General features: G+C 39.2%; 1 protein-coding gene and 1 long non-coding RNA gene across 8 annotated transcripts in view; one reads left to right on the top strand and one right to left on the bottom strand.

Annotated features, from left to right (window-relative positions):
- Nucleotides 1-18,748, top strand: part of LOC100747673 (sex determination protein fruitless) — an 86,366-nt gene that overhangs the window by 17,141 nt on the left and 50,477 nt on the right. The window contains exon 5 of one of the 7 annotated variants that reach the window (XM_024364594.2): nt 16,966-16,983. The exons of 4 other annotated variants lie outside the window; for them this stretch is intronic. In XM_024364594.2, coding sequence (XP_024220362.1) covers nt 16,966-16,983 — 18 coding nt within the window. Of the gene's footprint in view, nt 1-598; nt 7,685-8,377; nt 10,708-16,965; nt 16,984-18,748 lie in introns of those variants that run through there. 2 more of the 7 variants (XM_024364599.2, XM_024364596.2) reach the window with 2 other exon arrangements.
- LOC105682184 overlaps nt 6,441-18,748 on the bottom strand; it is an 18,698-nt gene continuing 6,390 nt past the window's right edge. The window contains exons 2-3 of the long non-coding RNA XR_002945845.2: nt 16,109-16,118; nt 6,441-6,452 (exon numbers count right to left, since the gene is read on the bottom strand). This is a non-coding gene — a long non-coding RNA (uncharacterized LOC105682184). The remainder of the gene's footprint in view (nt 6,453-16,108; nt 16,119-18,748) is intronic.

The raw sequence follows: 18,748 nt of genomic DNA, 5'->3' as shown, positions 1-18,748 counted from the left end.
TGGCTCGATAAAATAGTCATTATGAACTAGTCTCTGAGGCCCGAAGGCTATTGCAAAAAAAGCAGACTTTTCCATAGAGGTTTTTTCTGGTGCCTTTCCATTTAAAGTACAATATTTGTCTAATCAGTGATCGATAACAGATATATATTATATATATAATATTATATTATATACATTATATATATCATATTATATATAATATTATATATATTATATACATATAATATAATAAACACAGCTATGATATCACATGCGTAAATATGTAACGTGTGCGACCAGTCTCTTCTATCGACAGTGCATGACATCTAATAATCGAACATCGATCTTTCTCTGTGCTCGCGTGCTCACCTGCACGAATACATACAGAGAGACTTACCTACGCGGAATACCTAAGAACAGTATACATACATACACACAGAGATACGTGCAGACTACAGAGACACGCCGTATGTCGGCTACCTATGTAACCCTTTCCTAGTAGAGTGAATCTGATCAAAGCGAAAAGAAAAGAGCTCGAGGGTAAACGGAGTGAGGCAGTCTCTCCGGATCGAATCACGTCGATGGCCGTTTTTCACACACGACTTTTCTCTATTTGCAGATACGACACTTTTAACCCCTCAGGGCATTGAGTGCGCGCCGATTACATACATTCAGAGAGTTAATCTGTCGGAGTTTTTCGAAAAGCTGCCGTATACGTACACTAGCAAATGCAAACTATGCGGTCGGGTCGTGTCGAATCTAAAGAATCATTATTTGACGCACAATCCAGGAAATTACGTGTGCCCGCTCTGTGGCTGTCGTAGGACTCGACTGGATAACTTGAAGGGTCACATTAAACAGAAACACCCTGAGATACAGATACTGCAGAAGTCCAGCGGCACCGTGCAGACATGAACAGAGTCTTGTCTCTAGCAATTCTCTCCGTGATATCTTCCCCTTTTGCACGGTACGCCGAGCGTTCGAGCATTTACGAGCACCACGGTGCATTCATTGAAATCGCAAGCACAGCTATCGATTGTTTTCAATTGTGAATTTTCTTTAGGAATATACCACTTGATATATTTATTACAGTAGAACGTTGATTATCCGGATATTAATTATTCAACGATAAAAATGTCAATATAATCCGTTACACATGATCATTTATATTTCTGTACAGCAATGCAAATTAAATACAATTCTTATCAAAACCTACGTTAAGCTGAATGTGTAATTTCCACTTCTCTTTATCTGAGAGTTTTATCCAGATAATCGATAACCGATATATCATTAGATAATTATAAATAGTATTCTACTGTATTATAGAACTCGTACTTATTTTATACTACTTTTTAGGTTTAATTTCTCTCTCCCTATTTTGGGATTATTAAAGACTCTAGAGGATATTGTAACGTTATCCATATTTTACATAGTATCGCAGAAAAATGTATTTAATCTTTTAGTAATTTCAGCGAGCACCGTAACGATACTTAAATCCTCGAACGTTCGCTCTATCCACCTAGAACCCTTTTTCACGAGTGGTGGTAGCACGGTCGAAGGTCGTTTCGTCTTATCCGCTTCCTTCGTGTCTCGTCAGTCAACGTCAAGAACCGTTTCGCCGGCCCGTTCGTTCGTTCGATAGGCTCTTAACCCCAAGAACAGCATTGTGTGCGCCGTTTCAGCGATGAATAGGTGCGCTGGAAGCGTTCCCGTTCTTGAAAATGGTGATACTTTAGTCACGCAAGGTGGTCGAAAGTATACGAGACTTTAACGACGCGAACGAGACGAAAGACGCGGCGTATCGGCTCGTAATTCTCTGCTTACAAACCGAATGGATCGTGGTGTGAAATTCGTAGAAACCACCCCATCCCGTATCGGTTGTCCAACAATGTGCAATCGTTCGTATCGACGTTAGTATCGCGATGGATAAGCGGATTTCACGATTGACGCACGTGTTGTATACTCGTCGATCAAATCGATCCAAGATCAACGCCTATAGTTTTTTGTCTGTAACCGAACACTAAAAACGAAACTACAAAAGGAAAAGTCGTTTCCAAAAGAAAAGAAAAAAAAAACGGTAATAGATTCGTTATACATAATTGTAAATTAAGAGGCCCAAATGGTGTATCGTTTTACGATTAATTATTGATCGTTTGCTAGATATCTTGAGATTAATTCTATGAATTAGCCCGCTGTACTAAGTGGAGATTTTAGCGGAATGGATGGTTTGTAACTAAGAATTAAAAATGAAAATAGCTTATATAATAAATTTGAAACAGTGAAGAATGAAGGTGCTGGTACATCGTCTCGTAGTAAATAATTAATCATCTTCTAGACACGTTCAGATTAATCCCATGAATTTCTTCGTTGCACTGCAGAGAGACTTTAGAGGGAGAGAGTGTGGTGTCATAGGACGAGACACGTTATGTCACATCTCTGATACAAGGAACAGTTTCTCGTGTCACAACTCTGTCGACCTTAACACATGGTTGGCGTAGAGAATCAGTGGGTTTCCTTGTACATTAGTAGAGAAACCCTTGATAGAGGCGAAGTGGAAATTAGTATTATGCGACATTTCTCTATTGGTCTCGATGGTAGTTCGTTTCTTGGTCAAAGGACGTTTCACGGTTAGCGATAAAAAGTGTTTCGTCGTTTTGCGTCCAGTCGTGACGACGACATAGTCCACTGGTTCGATCCTCCTTGCATTTAATTACATCGTGCTCCCTTCATTAGCGTAATTATTCTTTTTGCGCACGTCTTCTTGCACCGTTCTTTTGACGATCGATCGATCTCCTTCGCCAACTTCCGTCCAAGCTCCGTTTTATTTTTCCAACCTCGACGCTGCTGTCGTTTGGCTGGTTTGTTAGCTATGCAGGTAGAGTTGCTGTAAATTAGCGGCTTAAATAACTTCTTTGTTCACGCCACTTTGCAAAAAATATCCTTATAAATACTGGCGTTTGTTAGGTGGTTGTTCCGGACTTGTCTTAATTTCGTTAACCGGTACTGTTTGTTCTCTCGCGAGTAATCTTGCTGTTAAGGAAACTTCGATCACTTAACATGCAGCCAACTTTAAGTTTGTGTATTGGAAAAATAGTAAATACGGAAGTTTTCGTGTTTATTCACAGCAAAATACTATTAGCATATCATTATGTTCTAATGTAACGTTTATGTAATAACTAATTAGGCCAGAGTGTAAATTTTGTATCACTTTATAATACTTTCATATGATTACAAACGTTTGATAGTATGAAAATGAAATATACATAGAAGCTGATAAAAAACAACGCTTCATCGGAAAATAAGACTGTGTATTGCCAATACTTTTTGCAGATAATTGGAAAGTATCGATTTATTTCCATATTTCTAGGGAATACAAGCTAAAATGTTTCATTTGTGGAAAATATTTCAATCTATCGCCCATCGAAATAGACATTGCTAGAGGAGTTAAAAGAGACTGACACGCTATTTTTCAAGAACTTCTAGCATTTAAAACATATTTTTCACACTATATTTTGTACATAAAATTCTTAAAATCATTTCTATGTCCGTTTTTACTCGCCTGTTTCATGCTATTTTATTGCTACATATTATCATTCGCCTGATACGGATCAGCCTATAACAATTACTAGCTTCTGCATTTTTATCTTAGAATTAAATTCTTCTTTCAAACATCACTCTGATTGTAAAGGATTAAACGTTTCTAAGATACGCAACGTTAACAAGAGGCATTTGAAAAGAACGTGTAAGGTTCGATTCAATCTTAACCGACCTGCACTATCCATGTGAAATAATTTCAAATACACATTACTGAAATATTTTCAGACCAAAATGCGCTTCTAAAATAAAGTTGGACATCCCGATACTGCACTTAGGATTCCATGAAAATTCTATTAGTCACCTGTCAGCGCGATATTCTTCGCGATCGACTCCGCCAGAGTTCTATTAAAATTCTCCGTTCCAAATTTAACCAATAGGAGAATTTGATTTCGCGACACTTTCAAACAGGATGCCCGATTCTCTAAGTCTCTAGGAACATTATCGAGCTAACTAACGGAATCCTCTTACATACAGGAGCCTTTGTGTCAAGCGTGCTCGATCGTTTCTAGTACGCGAACAATCTCAACGCTGGCTCCACTTGTTCGCTAATTGAGCCGCTATTCGTCAAATGTTTCTCGCCGTCTATTTTCCTTTCGTTTCTTTCCGCCTCCTTTTATTCTCCACTATACAGTTATTTTCACCTGGAAAATCAGCCGTTCGATCTCGCAGCGTCCGATATTCGCGCAGACCATTCATCGATCTCGAGCAAAGCGGCTTCGAAACGGTGTATTATACTTGTGGACGGTTCCGCGATGCTCTATCACCTGTTTAATATCTTCGAGAGGGGCGAGGAGGAGTTTCAGAGGCAGGTAAAGAAAGGATCGGTGAGAGAAAAGGGTGATGGAGTACAACTAAGAAACTGAGAGCAAGAGAAGATCCTTTTCGCGATAAGCTCCTTAATGGCATATCTTCTCGCCCTTATTACAGGGCCGTACTTCACGGATGAACGACCAGGGTAGAAATCGACGGGCTGCTCGATAAGAGGATCACCGGTTAGGGACACGTAGCTATTGCAAAGAGTTTCGTTTTCTTGTGCACGCAAGAGGCTTTTGCTGCCTTTCTTTCTTTCGCATTCGCCTTCGCTTTAAACTTCGCCAGTTTAGTCAATGGAGGAGAAGAGTCTGCAGACTAGGTACTCGAAACTGATCACGCGGCGCCGAGACAAGTCGTCACCAAGTTGTAGAAACTGGATTCTTTCCCGTTGCTTCGCGATCTGTCGAAAATACCACGAGACAGAGACAGGAGAATTATATCTGCTCTGTTGAACTTCCTTCGGATTTAGCTTCTCGTTAAAGATAGTATTTTATTGTAAAGCGTTTCTTCAGCTACTTAGTATCTTTTTAATGAAATATTTACATCGGTTTTTCAATAGGAATTTAGAACGTACATTTATTCGTGTTTCAGAAGATTCGTAAATTTTTTAAGAAGATATAACCGGGATTGATAGTTCTATAGTCTTTAGGCTTGTAGTGCCTTTGTAATGAAATATTTACATCATCTATTCCGTAGGAATTTGGGACATTTATCCATGTTTTAGAACATTCGTAAATTTTTTAAGAAGATATATCCAGAATTAATGGTCGTATAATTCTTCGAATGGATTTTGAAGAGAAAGTTTTCACGTCGCTTTTGTTACTTTCAATGAATTTTTACTTTTTCCCTACCTTTCACCGACTGAAAGAAATAAAAATAGGTGCGCTCGAAGTTCAGAGGCAATAGGTCAAGTAGACTTTAACATGACATGGAAAATATTTCAAGGAACATTGGCTTCGAGTAAACTACCTTATTTATTGTATCATTTTCCAAACAACCACAATTCCCTGAATATTGAAAATTCAGATACAGAACTTCGTATAGATATCTTCGAGACTACATTGTTTCAGGAAAATAAGAAAAAGAATTCGACTTATTTAATTCGGCTACAATAGGATACTCCCTTAAGTTTTTCATATTCGCTCGAGACGTGAACAATATGATTTCTGTGCACACGAATATGTTTGTTTTTGAAGCATTAACAATGCTTGGAACATACGCACGCCGCAGTTACCGCTCGACTTCCGGTCGCGACTCCTGGAGAACCTCTCGCCAGCATTATTTCGCGAAGTTTCCGCATGTGTATGGTGCGAATTTTTCTGCCATTCCCTTCTGATTTCCCCTGAAATCTACCGTACCGTGAATATATCTCTTTAGAATTAACCTGTGAAAGTTAAAATTGATCTATAGTAATAGATCGTTGGAAAAGATAGCGTGGTTTAATTGAAACGGACAAATGGGTGCATTTGGAGTTGTTTCATTTCGGTTTCAAATCGTTCATCTATTCCTGTCAGTGATTTAACTAGATTTAATGCAATATTTAATGATCGCTAATCTCTTTGGAATACCACGTCATATTTGGATCGCGAATTATTCAAATAGCGGGCATTACTCGTACTCTCGTAGTATTTGGCGTATACGTTTGTTCAAACGAAATGTTTGCGTGCTGAAACGTCCGGATAATGTGAGATTCGGATTTAAACGCGCGTTTCAAATGTTCAGAGTAACGTTTGTCTTCTTTAGCTCTATCATTATTACCGCGTGCTCGGCTGAAGCGTGAGATTATTGTATTGCACCGGGTGTTTCGGAAATCTGACGATATAAGTCCGAAAAATGAGATTCTTTATGGAACATTAAATCTCGTAATAATATTTAATTTTAACGAAGTAAAATAACTGCAATATATTGTAGTAATTAAGATACTTTTATAAGTATATTTTATAGACGATTTTTCAAGAATACGATGTATTAATTGAACAAAAGTGTTTTATTTAATCCTTTGTATTGTGAGACCATATTTGATGCGATAACACGACGTGATGATTCATGGAAGTTAAAAATTGCTTTGGAAATATACATATGTCTGTGTACATATGGAAATTTTATGTTTTATACTCGTCGGTAATGAGATAATTTCAACGTCTCTTGTTGAATATGATTGTACAGTTCGAAATTTTCTTTCGAAAAATTCGTTTCATTCTACAATTTCATCGCTGCAATTTCCAAGCTTTCGGAATTTGTGAATACTCAACTTTTTAGCTTATATATTTTATTTGTTAAAAAATTGATTTATATGCTGTAGTGTACTTTTATGAAACATGTTACAGAAAGCCATTTTAGATTAACATATATTAAAATTATATGCATATTATATTTCTCGTATTATGCATATTTTATTAGTAGGAATAAAAAAGTAAATTTTAAATATCCATAAACAACTTTTTCATATCCGAGATCAGATATAAAATCGGACAATATTCGAATTGATTAAAACAGGATAGAAAAATAATTATAGAACGAAAGATTAGAAAAGTATAAAAAATCCTATATGATGAATTGTGAAAATTAAGGTTGAGCTGCGTGATCCTCTTAATCCTCTTTGATGGATACTGTTATATCCTAAAGCGAACTTTCAACCGTAGAAAATATTTCATCTCGTCTTTTCTTTTTTACGCGTATACCAATTTTTTTACACGCGATGGTAGCGATCCGTTGCAGGATGCATTTATCTTACGTCCGAATGGTTATTGCATTCAAACATCTATCCTTCGCTTTAGATGTCCCCTTTGTTTGCATTCATCCGATGTCTCGAGCGTGTCATTATTTTCGTTTTGGTAGGTTGGTACGATCAATCAACGTTAGTTATTGGTTCTATCCAGCAGCGGCGCGATATTCCTCTGATTTTGACCTAGACAAGGCGATAGGTTATGCGAGACTAAATCCAAATATATACGAACACTCCGCTTCGTTGAGGGAACTTACGAATCTCCGGTATGAGACGGTGAAATTATTATTAACCCATTTCCATCCATTTCGAGTTTCGTGCTAGGTGAAACAAGGCGAAGCACCGGACCTTTTGCGGCCATTAAAAATGAATCAATTTGTCAAGGTAGCTTTTAACCGATATCTGTCTCACGGAACAGGGAGATGGTGCAAGCTAAATCAACGTAGATATAAATTTCATCGACCGTTAGAAGACAATAGATTTTTTTCCACGAGTATCAAATTGGTCTAACGTGTTCATCGTGTTGAAATTATCCAACGACCGTTGAAAATAAATCGCCGTTTCTCATAACTGTGAATTTTCTCGTTCCTAGTTTTCCCTCGTCGAGCTAATAATCTCTTCTCCATTGCAGCGAATCTTTTCACGCGAGTATCACCTGGCAGAGGGAACGACGATGGGGTAAAACGTAGTTGGAGGGGTTTGGTCGTCGGTATCGTTGGGAGAATCGTCGCCGGGAGAGAGAAAACTGGCGTCCCAAAACAGTTTCTATGACAGTTGTACGGTTGTTTCGTTGAAACCGCACACATGTATCATAGTGACTGGGCTGCTGTACATACATACGTAAACGGGGTTACATAGCCTCGAATGCAGTGGCATAGCGCAGAGAAATACGAGAGAGGGAGAGAGCTTAAGAGATATAATGCTACTCACCGACCTTCTTTATCCTAGTTCCTACCATCCTTATACGTAAAGAGCTTCGTGTTCCCTCCACGTAACTCTCTCTTTCTCTCTCTCTCTATTTACTCTCTGCCTGTCTCTCTTATTATACTCTAATTCTGCAGAGCGCAGTTGGCGAGAAATATAACGCCGTTATCGATGTCGGCGTAAATGCAAATGTCGGGCCTTGCGTTGTAAAAGATCGTCTTGCGTTGGTTAGAGCATACTGAAAAGGGATCCATCCATCCCGCCTTTCACGTTTTTTTTTTCTCTCCCTATGCACGCTAATCAACGTCCAGTCTCTTTCTTCCTCTCTCTCTGTTACAGTGTTGGCCAGTGGTGTCTCACTGGAGAAGAGAGAGAGGGTTGCGCCCCGACAAGGTCAGAGTTCCAGCTGCCCTGTTGGATGCCTCCGCCCTTGCGATCCTCTCACGAGCCGAGGAATCCTCGTGCAGAGAGGGTGACGACGGGCGGCGGTGTGCTGGCAGTGGTGGTGTTGGTACTGGTCGTGTGTGCCGTTAGCCGTCGTATGTTTGTCCGGATAACCAGGAACGGTTGTCGTTCCCAACTGCGTGCAGCTGCCTGCCATTGTGGCACAAATCGGCCAGTAACCGATGGCACAGCGTAAGATCGCCACATCGACGTCGAATATTGTCGCTCTATTGGAATATTGTCCCTCCCTTCCACTTACAAGTGCGTTCTGTTACATCGTATTCTGTTCTACGTACATACATATGTATACACGAACTGCCAATCCAGCTCATTTAGCATCATCCTTTCATCCACGGCTATTCTGGCTTCATTCATTATAGTTACGCGCTCGCAAGTTTTTCCAGGTTTCTAGTACGTTTCGTCAGTCGAAATACGGAAGTCGTTTGATTCGGCACAAGTCAGCAGCTGGATAGGTCGCGCAAACTTTCGAGAACTTCCTCCGAAGAACTTTCTTGCAAGAAATTCGAAGGCGAGGATGGTCTTCGATAGCGTCAGGGTTCTGATTTCTCAGGCTCTCCTCTGCCTCGGTTTCTAACGAACGTGGCGATCTTTCTATTTTCGTCGTACCACTTCCACCGCCGTGACGCGTGTACGTAGAGGTATAAACGTACGAATAGATTCGAAAACATCGCAGGGAAGCAGTTGGATCGGAGCAGATTCCGCGAGGCGTATAATTATAAACGCTCGAGTATCGACACGATCGACGACAGGTCCGTTCGGGTTATCACCAAATGATGAACGTTTTCTATTTCGTTCGATTTCATTTTAGTCGATATCGTTGGTTCTGCAACGCACGATAGAACATAAATTCGTATGCATGCTCTCAAAGTACGTGCATGATCGAATCGACGAGGCAGAGGTAAAGATACTCTGCTCTCTTCTCTGTGGCTGGCTTGCTAGATCGAGTTCTCCCCCTGTATTTTCCGTACGTTGTAGCTGGTGGGAAAAGTTCCGCGGAAATAAAGGACGAAACAAAAGGCGGAGTTTGAATGACTTCATCTCCCTACACGGCGATCTTGCGGGAAACCGCACACCTACGCGCGAAGTTCAATTGAAACAGACCGTTTCGTCCAGTTGTTTTCTCCTCTTTCGCTCTTGCTTGTTTCGCTTGATTAGCTAATATGGCCGACAAAAGTCGCGATAGTCACTTCCAGAGAGGTTCGTAGCCGGAAATTTGCAACGCTGTGACTGGTCACTGGCCCTGAATGTGCCAGTTTCCCGTTCGTAGCGCGTTGGCCAGAGCTTCGCGATTCTTTTCGAAGTTCATCTCTGGTCGATCGATCTTCGCCTCCCATCACACGTGTACTAGATATACCAGGACTCTAAGCTCGAAAAGGGATTTTGCTACTTTAGCTCCGAATCCTCCATGCGATTAAACGCTCGTACCGTTGCCTCGATCGATCTTTCATTCTTCAGAACGCGTTTCCATCCTACGTACTTTTATCATACTGCATTCTGATACGAGACAGAGTAATATCGATGACCGAAATTCGCTGGCTCTGGTAATTTCTCAGTTCAACTTACGTAAGTACGTCCAGAGTATATCGAATCGGATTCGACGTACATACGGAATACACAGACGAATGAACGAACTCGGAAATTTTGAACATTCGTTTAGGATTATTATATTACTGGTAATGAGTCCGGTGTAACGTACGAGCAACGTAGACGTAGTTGACGTAGAGCAGAGTCATTTGTAAGAACAATTTGATCTTCTCCAGATTAATAAATCTAATACAATCACTTCCTTTCTCTATTTCGTTCTGAAAATAGAGGACGATAGGCGAGAAGTACCGATTGGTCATGCGTTCATAGAATGATTATGGGATCGAGTTGCAGACATTGAGAATTCGAACGATGACCGCATACTCAAAGTTTAAACTTGAATTTTGCACGAATAAGCTACATATAATAAAACTATTTGTCAATCTCGTCAATAAACGACTTTTCCTTTTAACGATAATTTGAAAAATTAAATTCGACAGACTGCGTCGTACTCGACTAAATTGTAAATCGATCAATCGCGAATCACGCGTGCTCATTGTCACTTACAAACATAAATTTTCTGTTTGCTGATGGAAGTAGCGAAAGAACCGAACGCGCCATACGCCCGTCTACGTCTGCACCAGCGTAGATCGCTTTATCACGCATATTTAAAAAAAAAAGAAAACCGCTATGGAGAATGAACACACGCCCGATGTACCTAGCAATTAGAATTTTTATCCTAGCATTACACGGTAGGTGTAAATTAAGCGACAAGGATTCGAAGGAAATAAAATGAAAGCAAAATATATACATATACTTAAATATATATATATATTTACGAGAATATATATATACTGTAATATTTTTGTACTGAACAGATTTGTGAAATAAATAACGATGATTCAAAGCCAATTCCAAACCGTGGACCACGGGTGTTGTACTTTATCGTACGGCGAGGTATTATCGCTCGATACCGTTGCAAAAACACCTCGAGTCAGTCGGCTGCTATTTTTGGGAAGGGCTGGAGGGAAAAGAGGAGAACGGAGATGGGTGGGGGAGGGGAAAAAAAGAATATAATAAAAGACTGATAAAAGGAGACATGCAAAAGAGGGGGATGTGTGCTTCGTGGTCGGTGCGCTCCGACGCGCTGTGCTGATACACGCGAGAGTTGTTCTTTCGGCGGATGATTTTTACGGAAGAAAAAGCGACCAGTCTCTCTTCCCTTCTATTTTCTTTTTTTTTATATATATCTCTTTTTCGTTATTATTTTATTTGTTCTCTTTGGAAAAAAAGAGGAGATTCTCGTTTCGATCGGAGGACAGAGGAATATGTATCATCTCTCCTCGAACAGCTGCTTCTCTCGTGTTTTCGTTTTTTCAGTGTCTATTAATCTTCTTCTATCTTGCTCATTACACGTACATCTCTCTCTCTCTATCTCTCTCTCTCTTTCTTTCTTACTGTCTACCTCTTGTTTGGGAACACGATCTGTTGTACATCATGCCTTTGTTGTTCAGCAGAGAGAGGATCACACGCAATGTAACCGTGTAACAAGCAACTCACGCTAACGCATATTACCAGCAAAGAGTCTAACAAAGTCTAACCGAGGATATCCTGCACTAACACAAAATATATACAGCATTATTTTTTATACACGTTGTCGGCTCCATGGAAGCAGATTACTCGGTTCTGGTAACAGGTCGTACAGGAAAAAGATGACTTTTCTTTGTGGAATGGTATATACTCTGAAAATGCGGAGAGATCTCGATAAGAATAGTTTCAGTGCGTTCACTGTCCAGTGATTTGTATGGATACTGATACTGATTAACTTGAACACTTAAAATAATTCGTTTGTTTTTGATGCGTGTCCGAATGTGCGTGTGATGGTATTTTCAATTATAGTGAAAAATATTATTTGTTTCGAGACGGAGTAAATATTATAACAAACAAACAATTTTTCGTACAGTTGTATCTTGCGACAGTTTAGAATAATCAATAATCTTTATCATAGAGTAATAGTCAATATTGAGGCCACGTATAACGATTTACGATGGCCATGACCTACATACGATCCTTAATGGAACAACTATATCAGAGAGATTATTGAACGAAATGTTATTTTAACATGTACTTGAAATAACGACTATCAAATTTAATACGTCACTTGGACCGTAAAAAATAGGTGAGATGTTTAAGGTGTTCGAGTAAGTGTCGAGCAGACCCATTATGTGAAATCCTATTTTTTATAGAACAGTAATTTTAAAATTCAGTAGTTAATTCCATACTTCGATGTAAATATGTGTTCTTGGTATCCTCCTGAATGTGTAAAAGATATTGATCGGATTTGTAGCCTATTTTTAAAAGGCTTGTATTTTTAGACCTAAACAGTTTCCCTTTCCAACTACGTTGCATTAAAGTACATCTCTTCGGGCAAGCGTCATAAAAATTAGACTTGACGTGTTTTTCCTGCGTGCATATTGATCTGTGGCTTGTTAAAAAGATGAGAGAAGTTTGTAGATAAGTGGAATTGGAACAATTTCCATTAGTTATGCTAAGTAATTCTCAAAGACGTCATATAGGTGTTTTCAAGGGAGTGTCACATGCATATCATAAAAGTACGTGACGAAACTCCTCATTCCTCAATGAAATTACTCGGGTTCGAGATGTAGCAGCGAATGCATTAACTGGATAGGACGAGTTATGTGGATGTCGTAATTCAAAGAACACGTAATTCTGCATTTTCGATGAATCGTTTGTATTAAGAATACCTGTATATATCAACAATAATATACATATAAACGTAAGAAATATTCGATAAAAAAAATTCAATAAAGTATCACGAAAGGACGGAAGAAGAAGTATTATGAAAAACAGTATTACAGTAACATGCATAAAACTGGACGGTGAACCAGAGAGATTTGCTCTCGAATTATTTTATACGATGAGAATATGAGATAAAACATTAAAATTCCTGCAAATATAGCTCTCATATATTAACATTCTTCGAACGGGCCATAATTTAATTAATCGAATTATTTATTTTTTCATTCTGATAAAAAATTCTGTTTGACTAGACACATTCATATTTACATTTGAAACGAAAGATACACGTTTCTGATTACTGGTTAATAACAAATTCAATGAGTCACGATAAATATATCTCTTAAAAATCGAAGAATCTATATAAATTCGTGCTACTTTCCCATACAACGTGTGTGAAAGTCGCTCATGTTCTAGAGGTATCGGGGCTTAAAACCACTCGAAGCAGTGACGCCAAACTGTTCGACTATCCACGGCTTTGAAAGATCTCATTCCACATTTTCGATTTACTTTTTCCCCCAAAGAATTAGCCGTTTTTCCCGCGCACGCCACCTGTTATCACGTAAAGAGGCCACGGTTACCTGTATATATATATATATATATATATTTATATATATATGTACATAAATGTGTAAAGGAACAAGGTTGTACAAAGTTCTCTTACAGCGAGCGGGACGACGTCGACGATTCGACGTTTAAACCGTATTCCGCTGCGCGCTCGGTACTGTTACCTCTTTGAGCATCTCGCGAAATGAAAACGTGCTCTCGGCGTGCTCGTCGGAAATCAGATTTTATTGAAAATCGAACCAGCTGCAGAACGTCAAAAGTTTTAACGTCTTTGAAACGCGTTTTCTCCGCCCCTCTTTCGCCTAGCGTCATTCTCCGTCCTTCGTCCCCCAATCCAGCTCCCTTTCTCTTCCTCTTTTTTCCTCCCCTTTTTCCTCCCCCTTTTTTCCTCCCCTTTTTCTCCCTTCTCGTCGACGCCCTTCCCACCAACGTTACCGTTAGTCGAGCTGATCGATCGAGAAGTTCAACGAAATGACCTTTTACCTTTTCCCCATAAACGCCCGTTATCTAGCCTATCACGCAAATATTATTTAAATTGTACGTTAATCGGGAACACAGAAAAAGAGAGAGAGAGAGAGAGAGAAAGAGAAAGAAAGAAAGGTAGCGTGAATGCAGTAGATCGATACGTCGACTCGCCGTGGAATCGTTTTATCAGCGACAGATATTCGCATATATACACATATATACACGCGCATATGTATATGGGGTGTTCTAAATCATGATGGAATCGACAGATGGGCGATTCTACGTGCGAAAATAAGTCGGAAATATAGAATGACGTTTCTTCGTTTCCGCACGCATCGTCTTCGATCAAATGGAATTTGAAAATTTCGTTGGTATGTGCGAACTTGCTCAATTACCGAGTTTATAATCAACAGAAAGTTATACTACTCGCGAAGATAAGACAAAAATGTAGAACAAAATTTCTCCGTTTGAAGCCCTGCTTTCACGAAAGTTGCATTTCCACGTGTTTAGTTGACTGTTGCGATATTTTCATTTTGTCGGAAACGAAACGTTCTACGAAGAAATTTCATTTCACATTTCCGTCTTATTTTCACACATAGAATCGCCGCCTTGTCGATCGTACCATAATTACCGGAACGCCCTGTGAATACATAGCACGTGGATCGCATACATTTATATAGGTGTTCGCATCGATCTTCGTGACATGTGAGTCGTGTTACGAGACCTTGCGCACACTGACACTCTCTCGAACATCGGGTATTATTGAAATCGAGTCTCTCTATGTTCATTGAATCCCGAATCGCGGAATCTTGATACCTCGAAGTGCTGAGAATAAAAAGATTACTCTTTTCCCGTTATCGACAACGGTGCACGCACCTTGAAACATGTGTGACCCCGAAAGCGTTTAACTCTTTGAGAAAATATTGATCGGTCCATCCAGATGAGATATCCCCCTTTCTCTCTCTCTTTTTCTCTCCCTCTCTCTTTGTCTGTCTGTCTGTCTCTCTCTCTCTCTCTCTCTCTCTTTCTCCGTATTCCCCGTGGGACTGCATTTTTCACAGATCGTAGAACACCTCAAACGAAGCCTCGCCGGCAGTTAGCGATGGGAACGAGCTCGGTATATGCGATTGCGACGCGTAGATCAATTTAGTGACTGAACGCTAGTTTAACAGGATCGGGCAATATTTTCGAAATAAATGACACCGTGCAGTGTTCACGATCAATGGGCTGGTAATATGTTCGAACCTTGCTATTGGATAGTTGTTTCATAGTGATTGTCAGAGGTTGAGTTATTGCGGGCAGCTTGGAGAAATGCACTGTGAAATTGGCGATGTTGAAGATGGTGATAGTTTTCGAACGTGAAATTTCATACAAATATTCAGGAATTTCTACTGTTTTTATTTATGGGAAACTTTTGATGCGAAAAGTGATTTTGACAGATACCTGTGGGGAAGAACTTGTGTGTAGATATAGAGAGGAGAGAATATCGGCTAAAAATAATATAGTTTAGTAAAAAAGTTGAAAGTATAGTGGACATATTTCTCCTTACGTATTTCACACTCGTAGCTTAGATATTTATCGCAAATGTAATAAAAAAGTATAATAACATTCAATTTTCGCATAAACACGTAGATATACAAGCATATATAATAGATGTTATATATACAGGGTGGTTGGTAACTGATGGTACAAGCGGAAAGGTGGTGATTCTACGTGAAAAAAGAAGTGGAAAATATAAAATAAAAATTTTTCATCCGAGGCTTTGTTTTCGAGAAAATCGACTTTGAATTTTCGCTCGGTACGCGTGCGGTACGTTATAACGGATCTCAATGTAGATCGCTGTCTTGATGGAAAAATTAAAAAAAAAATTTTATTCTATATTTTCGACTTCTTTCTTCGCGTAGAATCACCCCCTTTCCGCCTGTACCACCAGTTACCAACCACCCTGTATATACGTATTTTCTATCTTATTTTTATTACATCCAGAAATATAATCCCATAGAGGCTGATTAAACGGGTACCCTACTCTATTGGTAAATAAAAACTTAAAAATAAATATATATATATATATTGGAACAATGTTTTATAAGTTAGTAAGTACCAACGAATAACTATAACTAATATTCACTGCTAAATTATACAAAGTAATCAGATAAGTTCAACTTAAACATTCTAAATATATCTAAATATTATTGTTCCTTCTGCTATATAATACAAGGTTTGAACACATACCATCGAATTACTGTTAAATCGTTTTATCAAATATTCTTAATTATCTCATCATATCGCTCATTTTAATGAAACAACTTACGATAGACTCAGTCCCATCGCTATCCGCCTCCGCGCAGATTCGCCCGGCGAATAACAATTCTTACTCCGTAAACGTATTCGGAGAAGGCGGCTGCAATTTCATTTGAGGCAGCTTCCGTGCTTAAAACATTCCGGTGAAAAGATTATGCCGACGTGTTGCACGTTGTCGGTGCAAAAACGCTGAATGGAGACAAACGAACCCGACACTTGAAGGTGTTCTGTGTGTCACCAGGTTGGCAAGTTTGTAACTGTATTAACCAGTTGGTTCAGCCGCTTAGAGAGTACTCCATTACGCGTTATGCCAATCCTCAACTTATTCGAGAGGTTGCAGGGCCTCGTATATTTGTACATATGTAGGTATAATGTATATTGGATAAAACAACACCAATTTTCCGCCTTACTAGTTTTCTCCTTCATGACGACAAACAATCGCTGCTTTATTTTTGTTATTTATGATTAACGATCGATTTCGGTGGCATCGACTACCTGTTCTTTCCCTTTTCTGGTTCTATTTTTGTTTTCGTTGTCGTCGCCTTTCGTTCGGTTTTCTTAATTTTGGTTCTCCTCGAATGGAGTGTATAATCTTATGTATTTTTATTTATTTACGATTAATCCCTTAACGCAAAAACCAAGTTCGAATTAATTATTCTGGAAAGCTCGCTTTGCCTACGCACAGAACTTGTAGCAAACTTGTACACGTCACCCATCATGCATTTTTTCTTGTTAATTGCACTGGTTTGAAAGTTTGAACGACCGTTTCTTTTTTTTTTCTTTTACAGAGGACTTTTTACGCAAAAGTAAATGTGTGTTGCACTTAATCCCGATGTACAGAGTGTCCTTTTACTTATGCGATATAATTATGATTGTCCTTCTTCCTCCTTTTCGTTCATGTTATTTATTTTCTTTTTTTTTTTTTTGCTTCACCTCGTTTTTGTACCTTCATATTTTTGTTATAAGTAAGAGGAACATGTCGTGGTATAATTAACGTTTGTATTATGAACCTCCGCGGACATTGCGTTATCGCGGTTAAAATTTTTCATTGACACGAGTTACACTCGATACGAAAGAGATTGGTACCGTTGTTTAACATAATGGAGTGTTCTCTAAGGTTCGAAAGAAACGAAATATTAAAATAAATGTGATCGTTTGATAGTAACGCATTACAACGCTCTTGACCAAGGTTAATTTTTTTATTTGTTAACATTTAAGAATATAGTAGTAATTTCTATTGATAATTCGCATAAATGTTGAACGTTTACGTGGAAAGTAATTATTGTAAAAGGACTATAGCTCCATAAAAAGAGACGAAACACGATCGTGACTAATGATGGGATCAAACTTACCGTAAGTAAAAAATAAATTTGATTGTACGTATAAAATTAATGACAAATAGAAACGTTAAGCCTTCGTTAACTCAGACATACGATACGACTCGATAGCTTGCGGTATACTTGAAGTAATATTAAATTTCAATTTTTAATACGTCGTATATCTAGATATATCCTTCCTATCGGTATATTTATGTTCAAACTACAATTATTTGACTGTTAGTAGTTGCTATTGCTCCAGTTTTATTATAATATTCGTATGACAGAATTTTATAAAAGACCGCGTTACAGTTACAGTAAATGTGAATAAGATATGGAAATAAACGAAAGATTACGCCATGATAAAAGTAATGCCAGCTACATATATTGCGGTAGATCCGTTCGAAACAATTATCTTTCTACATATCAGTCGAATCGAGCAAAAAATAATATTTGATATTTATACAATTACAAGATGACGTTTAAAAGCGCCATTAAGCCTGATCCCATCAGCGATCGTATCTGTATATCGAGACACTTAATTCGTTGAAATAGATTAAACGTTATACGAAATATCGAAATTGTTTGGACTCTTGGTCAACCGGAGCGTTTGTAAATCGCCGCGCGTCAAATTCTCAGCCAAAATTCCAGTGGCAAACATCGTCTCGTTTCTCTTTTTCTTTCTTCGTACGCGTGTGTGTTCCTCCCTTTTCTCGAATCTCTGCTTCGTGGTCCCGTGATTTCGATCGATCCATCAACCGTTCCTCGATCCTCTCTCTCGCGCGCCAAACGCTGCACGACACGCTCGACAAGGGTAACGCGTGAACGACCTCGCTTCTTGGGGTGGAGGAAAAAGAGGTTTCGAAGGCGAGGCGGAGGAAAGGTCTCTCTTCTCTTCGGTAGAGAGACAGGAAAGAGAAAGCATATAGAGTACGTGTGACACGGTCTCATGATCACGGCCTTGATTCGTAAGTAGGAGGGTAAATGCGGGGAAAATTAGTGGGGAGGTAGAAAAAAGAAAAAAGTAAAAGAAGAGGCTGTGAACTGTGGGGAAAAAAGGAGTGACGGAGGAGGCGGCGAACGCGGAGGATGATGGAAAGGAAGGAGGTGGAGGAGGCTAGAGAGGCAATCAAAGAGAGAGAAACTGAGACTGAGAGTACGAGAGAGAGAGCGTATACATGAGGAAAGAAAAAGAGAGAGAGAAAGAAGCGATCGAGCCGCCGTCGACACAGACTGGGCCGCGGGCGGCTCGTCG

This window comes from Bombus impatiens, unplaced genomic scaffold (genome assembly GCF_000188095.3).
Source record: "Bombus impatiens unplaced genomic scaffold, BIMP_2.2 scf_0102, whole genome shotgun sequence".
NCBI classification, from domain to species: domain Eukaryota; kingdom Metazoa; phylum Arthropoda; class Insecta; order Hymenoptera; family Apidae; genus Bombus; species Bombus impatiens.
Note: the sequence above shows the minus strand (reverse complement) of the source record. Positions and strands in the feature narration are given on the sequence as shown.